Source organism: Peromyscus leucopus, chromosome 20, assembly GCF_004664715.2.
Source record: "Peromyscus leucopus breed LL Stock chromosome 20, UCI_PerLeu_2.1, whole genome shotgun sequence".
In the NCBI taxonomy this organism is placed as follows: Eukaryota; Metazoa; Chordata; class Mammalia; order Rodentia; family Cricetidae; genus Peromyscus; species Peromyscus leucopus.
In genome coordinates, this window is record NC_051080.1 from 4614476 (window position 1) to 4622453 (window position 7978).

At 60.8% G+C, this 7978-nt stretch overlaps 1 protein-coding gene across 2 annotated transcripts in view; it reads left to right on the forward strand.

Moving 5' to 3' along the window:
- Window positions 1–7063, forward strand: part of Nckap5l (NCK associated protein 5 like) — a 37219-nt gene extending 30156 nt beyond the window's left edge. For both annotated transcript variants that reach the window (XM_028874608.2, XM_028874609.2), the window contains exons 8-13: window positions 624–3247; window positions 4724–4886; window positions 5045–5126; window positions 5390–5698; window positions 5785–5927; window positions 6163–7063. In XM_028874608.2, coding sequence (XP_028730441.1) covers window positions 624–3247; window positions 4724–4886; window positions 5045–5126; window positions 5390–5698; window positions 5785–5927; window positions 6163–6372 — 3531 coding nt within the window. In that variant the 3' untranslated portion in view covers window positions 6373–7063. The remainder of the gene's footprint in view (window positions 1–623; window positions 3248–4723; window positions 4887–5044; window positions 5127–5389; window positions 5699–5784; window positions 5928–6162) is intronic.
- The last annotated feature ends 915 nt before the right edge of the window (window positions 7064–7978 follow it).

The following is a 7978-nucleotide window of genomic DNA, read 5'->3' on the forward strand; positions in this document are numbered from 1 at the left end:
CCAGAACTTAGGGGTCAGGTGACTTGTTGAAGGTCGTGTAAATGAGGTGGACCTGGCCTTGATCCCCCCTGACTCCAGAATACGTGTGGTTACCCACTGTACCAGAACAAGCAAGGACCGGGTCCCGGAGGAGCTTTGCATGGAGTCCTCACAAGTCCCTTCTGCGGGCTCTCCGGCCCGCTGGTCGGCTGACTGGGAAGGGCCCAGGCTTGCCTGCTCTGGGTGACTTAGGTCCTGGCTATGATACACCCTCCTCCTGAACATCACCCTCCTCCTGAACACCTCTTCTTTCTGGAGCCAGAATCTCAGGCAGGCCTCCCTCCATCCTGGAACAGACAGAGCTCAGAGCGGTAGCCGGTCAGGCCTGGTGACGTGAAGAGCAGTGGGGCGGAGGCTGGACGTGGGGTAACCAGTCTACTCCGAGTGTGAGGTACAACAGCCGTGCTAAGCGGGGCTCAGCCATCCTTGAGGAAGCTGGGCCGCTGTATCCCAAGAGCTGTGTGTCCCTGCATGGGACAGATGTAGCCAGACAAGCTTGTTCCCAGGATACTCTCTTACGTCTATCTTGAGGTCTGGGCCTTACAGGCCAGCTGCAGTCTCTTCCTCACCCTCTCTCCCCTCAGGTGTGTTGGGAACCGCAGTTGCGACCAGGAGGCCCGGGCCCCCCAGCCACTCCGCCCCCAGTGCTGGATGCCCTGTCCCCATTTCTGCGGAAGAAAGCTCAGATTTTAGAGGTGCTTCGAGCCTTGGAGGAGACGGACCCTTTGCTCCTCTGCTCGCCTGCCGCCCCCTGGCGGCCCCCAGGCCAGGGCCCCAGCTCCCCAGAGCCCATCAATGGCGAGCTCTGTGGCCCGCCCCAGCCTGAGCCCTCACCCTGGGCACCCTACCTGCTGCTCGGCCCTGGGAGCCTCGGGGCACTGCTGCACTGGGAGCGACTCTTGGGGGGCTCCGGGGAAGAAGGAGGCGGCGCCCGGCAACCCTGGGCTCCCAGCAGGGCGCCCGCACCAGCCCAGGGCCCCAGCTCTGGCCCACGCTGCACCCCAGGCAGTAGCTCCTCCTCCTCTTCCGATGAAGCAGGGGACCCTAATGAGGCACCCAGCCCCGACAGCCTGCTAGGTGCCCTGGCCCACAAGCAGGTGAACCTGGGCCAACTCCTCGAAGACACGGAGACTTATCTCCAGGCTTTCCTGACCGGGGCTGCAGGCCCTCTCAATGGTGACCACCCAGGTGCTGGGAAGCCATCCTCGCCAGATCCAGGACCCCCACAGCTGTCCAAGTCCAAAGGCCTCCCAAAGTCAGCTTGGGGTGGGGGTACCCCAGAGGCCAGCAGGCTGGGATTTGGTGCTACCTCAGAGGGCCAGGGGCCCCTTCCCTTCCTCAGCATGTTCATGGGTGCAGGGGACGCCCCCCTGGGCTCCCGGCCTGGCCACCCCCACTCTTCATCTCAGGTGAAAAGCAAGCTCCAAACCGGGCCCCCTTCTCCCGGGGAAGCCCAGGGACCCCTTCTTCCCTCTCCAGCCAGAGGTCTCAAGTTTCTCAAGCTGCCTCCAGCCTCAGAGAAGGTCCCCAGCCCAGGAGGCCCCCAGCTCAGCCCCCAGCTCCCCCGGAATTCTCGCATCCCCTGTCGCAGCGGCGGTTCGGACGGCAGCCCCTCCCCGCTGCTGGCCCGCAGGGGTCTGGCTGGAGGAGAGCTGTCCCCGGATGGGACACAGGGCCTGCCCAGCTGCCCTTCACCCTGCTCTGCAGCCCCAGACTCTGCGCAGCTCAGACCCTCCCAGTCGGCTGTGTCCACTACACTGTCCCCAGGACCAGGAGCGTCTCCCTGCTTTGACAGCATCCTGGACCTTTCCCGGAGCACCTTCAGAGGGTCGTCCCCAGAGCCGCCTCCATCCCCGCTGCAGGTGCCCCCCTACTCACAACTGACTCTGGAGGTGCCCCAGGCCCCCGAGGTCCTCAGGAGCCCTGGGGCCCCTAGCCCTGGCCTCTCAGAATCCTGCCCCTATGGAAGCCCCCAGGAGAAGAGTCTAGACAAGGCAGGCCCTGAGTCTCCCCATCCCAGCCGCAGGACTCCAGGCAGCTCATCCAAGAAGCCTGGCCAGGGATCAGGGCGGCGACCTGGTGAGCCTAGCCACACACCTCTGCGGGACAGATTGGCAGCCCTTGGAAAACTGAAGACAGGCCCCGAGGGGCCTCTAGGTCCAGAAAAGAATGGAGTGCCAGCCCGGCCTGGCACTGAGAAGGCCAGGGGACTAGGGCGGTCGGGAGACAGTACTGGAGACAGGCCTCCCACCACGAGGCCTCTTGAACAGCCAGAAGCGAAGGACGTCCTGAGAGGAGCGGTGGCCTTAGGCACAAGCAGCCTGAAGCAGCAGGACCTGGGACTGACCGATCCCGGGGCCCGAGTCTACTCGTCCCACTCCATGGGGGCCCGAGTGGACCTGGAGCCCACCTCACCAAGGAGCTGCCTCACCAAAGTGGAGCTGGCCAAGAGCCGGCTGGCGGGGGCTCTGTGTCCCCAGGTGCCCCGCACGCCTGTCAAAGTGCCAACCCCAGCCCCTAGCCTGGGCAAGCCCAAGAGCCCTCACAGCAGCCCCACAAAGCTGCCTTCCAAGTCACCCACCAAGGTGGTGCCCCGGCCTGTAGCACCCTTGGGCACCAAGGAGCCCTCCAAGCCTGACAAAGGGAAGGGCCCGCCTTGGGCAGATTGTGGCGTCCCGGCTGGCCAGCCGACATCCCCAGTACACGGCCCCGCCGCCGATCCAAGCCAGGGCTCAGAGGGGCCGGCCCCCCACTCGGCCATTGAGGAGAAGGTGATGAAGGGCATCGAGGAGAACGTCTTGCGACTCCAAGGTCAGGAACGGACTCCGGGCTCCGAAGCCAAGCACCGAAACACCAGCAGCATCGCCAGCTGGTTTGGCCTTAAAAAGAGCAAGCTGCCGGCTCTGAACCGCCGCGCAGAGGCTGCCAAGACCAAGGAAGGGGCTGGCGGAGGCTCCCCGCTCCGGAAAGAAGTCAAGACGGACGCCCGGAAGCTGGAAGCTGAGAGCCTCAACATCTCCAAGCTGATGGCGAAGGCCGAAGACCTGCGCCGGGCACTGGAGGAGGAGAAGGCCTACCTGAGCAGCAGGGCCCGCCCCCGGCCGGGGGGGCCAGCCACAGTGCCCAGCTCAGGTCTGGGGCAGGTGCAAGGCCAGCTAGCCGGCATGTACCAGGGTGCAGACACCTTCATGCAACAGCTACTGAACAGGTGAGGGCCTGGGCCCAGTCGGTAGATACTCGGTGGGCTGGGGCTACCCTGGCAGTTTGGGCTTCCCAGAGGTCAAGGGGCATACAGTGCCACAGAGCTGGTGACCTGACCAAGGAGGGTTAGGATTGAGGAGAATGCGGTTTACCCCCCTGTCCTCCACGCTGGCTGGTGTTGGGCACAGAAAGCTCTCTTTTGACACGCTACCTCCTGATTCCTGCCCCCCTGCAGTCCCTCGGGTGCCTGCATGCACTAATTAAGTTTAATTAACATTTAATTAAATGTTCTTCCTAACCAGATTGATGGAAGTCTACCTCAGGGAGCGGGTAAGAAAGATCCCTTTGCCTCCTGCCACTAAGGAAGTTGTGGTTTAGGGAAGGGGACCCACTTACAGTGTTTACTCTGTCCAGGCCAGTTGGGTAAAGGGGCTGAAGAACTCAGGCCCTGCCAAGGGCATTCATTTTGGGCCACCATGTTCTCAGAAATCCCAGGGCAGCAGGCCGAACTGTGGTATGTAGTCCCGTGTGGGAACTGGTCTGCCAGTGAGCTAGAACACCATGACTCGGGGAGCATTTGAAGGTGGGCTCCCATCTACCACTTTTCCCCGCCCCCTCCTACTTCTCTGCTCCCCCCTGCCCATCACGAGCTTCAGGAGGCGGGGTCATCCATAGGTCCCTGTCCCCAGGATGGCCAGCAGGGAGCACCTCCTTAGGGCCAACACCATTGAAGGGTCGGTGGCTGGCCTGTTGGTCCCTTTTGTATCACTAATTAGATGTGTGTCCAAGACAGACTACTTTATAAAGAGTTTGATTTTGGACCATGATTCTAGAGATCCATGGATCATGTCTGGTGATTACCTTCTGCTTCCAGAGTCCTGTGGTATCCCAAAGGGTCCTGGAATGAGACAGGGAGTGTGCATGTATGCTCTGTCGGTGTCTCCCTCTGAAAGCTACCAGTCACGGGGGCTGAACCCTAATGATGATGCCTAATCCTAGTCCCTTCCTGAAAGGTCCTGCCTCTGGAAGCATTTTCATCTTTGTTTGAAACAAGGTCTCAATATATAGGCTGTCCTCAAACTCCCTGTGTAGACCAGGCTGGCCTCAAACTCCCTGTGTAGACCAGGCTGGCCTCAAATTCAGAGCTCCACCCGACTCTGCCCAGTGCTAGAATTAAAGGCAAGCACCACCATGCCCAATAGCATTTCCATCTTTTTTGAGGGCCGGGGGATTTGAAACAGGGTTTCTCTGTGCAGCCCTGGCTGTCCTGAAACTCGCTCTGTAGACCAGGCTGGCCTCGAACTCACAGAGACCCGCCTGCCTATTAAACACTTGTGCCGCCACCTGGCCGACGTTTCCATCTTAATACTTAATTAGGAACGGTACATTTTAATACCTAAAGCCTTGGGAGACTCTGGCTAACTGGACCTTGGCACATGCTAGGCACCAATTCCCCTCACATCCACTGTGCTGTTGCCCCTAGGGTGGATGGCAAGGAGCTGCCCCCCAAGAGCTGGCGGGAGCCCAAGCCTGAATATGGGGATTTCCAGCCCGTGTCCACTGACCCCAAGAGTCCCTGGCCTGCCTGTGGGCCCCGGAATGGCCTGGTAGGCCCACTTCAGGGCTGCGGAAAACCTTCTGGGAAGGTGAGTTCCTGAGCAGGGGCTGTGTTGAGGGCCTGGCTCTGTCCTTCCCGGGCACCCGCATAGTGCCTTCCACCTGGCCCCCCCAAACCCCCAGAGCCATTATGGGGAACTTGGGGGAGTCACTGGACTGGACCCTCAGATCTCCTGTACCCACACAGCCCAGCAGTGAGCCAGGTAGGCGGGAAGAGATGCCCTCAGAGGACAGCCTGGCCGAGCCGGTTTCCACCGCACACTTTACAGGTCAGCAGGGTCCCCTTCCCCCTTCACTCCGTCAGTGCCAGGGCCAGATCCTGGGCATCTTGGTGCCCAGCCCTGACTCTTGGGCATGAAGATCTCAGTGGCTGCCCTTCGGGGCACCTCTGTCAAGCTGAGAGAGAGTTTCGGGGGCGGGGGTGAGTTCTGTGAGACAAGCCTTTTAAGCCAGGAAGTGGGGTGGCCTGAAGCTGGGAGAGAGAGCAAAGGACTGAGCCTGAGCCGCATTCTTCTGTGTGCCCTCTCCACAGCCTGTGGCTCCTTGACTCGAACCTTGGACAGTGGCATCGGGACCTTCCCACCCCCAGATCACAGCAGCAGTGGAACCCCCAGCAAGAATCTCCCCAAGACCAAGTCACTGCGCCTGGAGCCCCCGCCAGGGGCACCCCCGGCTCGGCCTCCGGCCCTCACCAAAGTCCCTCGACGTGCCCACACGCTGGAGCGGGAGGTGCCAGGCATTGAAGAGCTGCTGGTGAGTGGGCGGCACCCCAGCATGCCAGCCTTTCCTGGACTGCTCACTGCTCCTTCCGGCCACCGAAGCCATCAGCCCTGTCCTGATGGTGAGTGTCCCAGCAGGCAGGAGGACATCCCCACGAGGATCCTCCGAGCTGGACAGATGCAGCCACTTTCCCTTTCTCGTGGGCAGATCCCTGTGAAGACCCAGGCCCTCCCCCACCTGTCCAGCTGGCCAAGAACTGGACCTTCCCCAACACCAGAGCGGCGGGCAGCTCCAGTGACCCCTTCCTGTGCCCACCCCGACAGCTGGAGGGTCTGCCTAGGCCCCCCATGGTAAGCTAACGGAAGGGGGAAAAGGTCTGGCGGTCGGGAGGGAGTGACGTGGAGACAGACGTCCCTGGTAAGGTGTGCTTACAGCCTGCCCAGCCAGAAGGAGGCGGGGGTAGGCCTGCCCACCGGCCCATTTTAGGAGAGGGCCTCCGTTCCTCCCTGGAACCAGCCTGCCTCTGTGGACCCTCCTGCGGGCCAGGTGCATAGGAGGCGTCTCTCAGAAGTTCTTCTTCTCTAGGCCCTGCCTGTGGACCGGAAGCAGAGCCTGGAGCCCGGCCGCACATCTACGCCTCAGGGCCCAGCATTTGGGGGCAGTCGTACCCCTAGCACGTCGGACATGGGCGAGGAAGGCAGAGTGGCCAGTGGGGGAGCCCCCGGGCTGGAGACCTCAGAGTCTCTAAGTGACTCGCTCTATGACTCACTGTCGTCCTGTGGGAGTCAGGGCTGAGGGCCGCACCATCTACAGCTCCTCCGGAGCTCGGGACCCCAGACTGGGCCTGCTTTCGTGCTCCATGCCTCGGAGCCCGTGAGGCTCGATCTGAAGGGACCAAGGAGAAGGTGGATAAGAAGGTGACGGGGTCCCTGGCATACCCCACTGCTGCTGTGGATGAGACAACCATGCTCAGCTCAGGGAGAGACCTCACCCCTGCTCCCTTGCCTCGCTCGCTCGTCCAGAGTCAGGCTCTTCTCTAAGGGGCTGGGGGCCAGGCTGCTTTGTCCCAGCTCCCACTTCAGGCGGAGCCATCTGTGGTGCTGGGCTCTCCTGCCCGCCATCTCTGCCCACCCTGGCTGCAACCCTGCCCCAGAGCCCCCGTGGGGCCAATTTTGGAAGCCCCAGGCCTGTGGAGTTTGGGGGTAAGGGGGACAAGTTGCCTTCTCTTTCTGCCCTGGTCCTCCCTGCTCTCTGAATGGTGCTGCTTCCCTTCCCCACGTCCTTGGGGTCTGTTTGTCTGTCTTCATCTTCGTTTTTATATATATATACACATATATATATAAAAGCGTCTGGCCAGCCCCCACGCCCGACCCGCACAGCCAGCGGTTAATTTATCTGTTGTTAAAAAGCAGCTGCTCTGCTTCCAGCCTCTGCTATGATCTCCCCAATAAAACGTGGAGGCCTCTCCCCACCGCGGCTGCTGTGACTGCATCTGCATTTGTATTCGCGTCTATATAAAGAACCCCCTGCGGTGGACAGGCGGTAGGAAGAGCACCCCAGATGCTCTTAGGAGGCTGTGTGCCTGCCCTTCCCCTAAAGGATCTGGCTAGTCCTCTAGGAGGTGACTTATGGGTGTGTGAAAGAGGCCCTGTGTAGATCTGAGCTTGGAGGCTGCCCCCGACAGGGCCAGGTAGGGCGCAAGGCTGGGCAGCCTTGGAGAGAGAGGTGGGGAAGAGGACTGTGAACGTGCATTCAGGCCCCTCTGTGTGCCGGGTGGGGGACAGGCCAGGTCAAGAGCGGCCTCGCTGGCTTTGCATGCAGACGGAGCAGTCACTGACTACCTAGCAGAGCTGGGAGGAGCCTGGTAGGAATTCTCTCAAACTCAGCACGCCATACTGTCTTCCCATCCATCCCTCTATGGCTGCGGAGCACTAGACCGGAAGCCGAGGGTCTTTATCACTAAAGCTGCTGTTTTAAAAAACGGAATCACGGGCCGGGCGGTGGTGGCGCACGCCTTTAATCCCAGCACTTGGGAGGCAGAGCCAGGCGGATCTCTGTGAGTTCAAGGCCAGCCTGGGCTACCAAGTGAGCTCCAGGAAAGGCGCAAAGCTACACAGAGAAACCCTGTCTTGAAAAAAAACCAAAAAAAAAAAACGGAATCACTACACGCCTCGGCTTTCCCATCTGGGTACAAGAGTGTGCTAGGCCAGGTAGTCCCATCGGCTGCTTTCCCTGTAACGTTGGCAGTCCGTCCACATCTGGCCTCAACCTTCTCCTAGTTGATGTCATCATTGAAGAAATGAACAGGAGCCAGAACAGGGTCTGATAACAGTCGTCATGTGAGTTTGCCAGCCTCCGTGTCCTGCCTCTTCCTAGGTGGGCTCAAGGAAGTCTGCAGTCT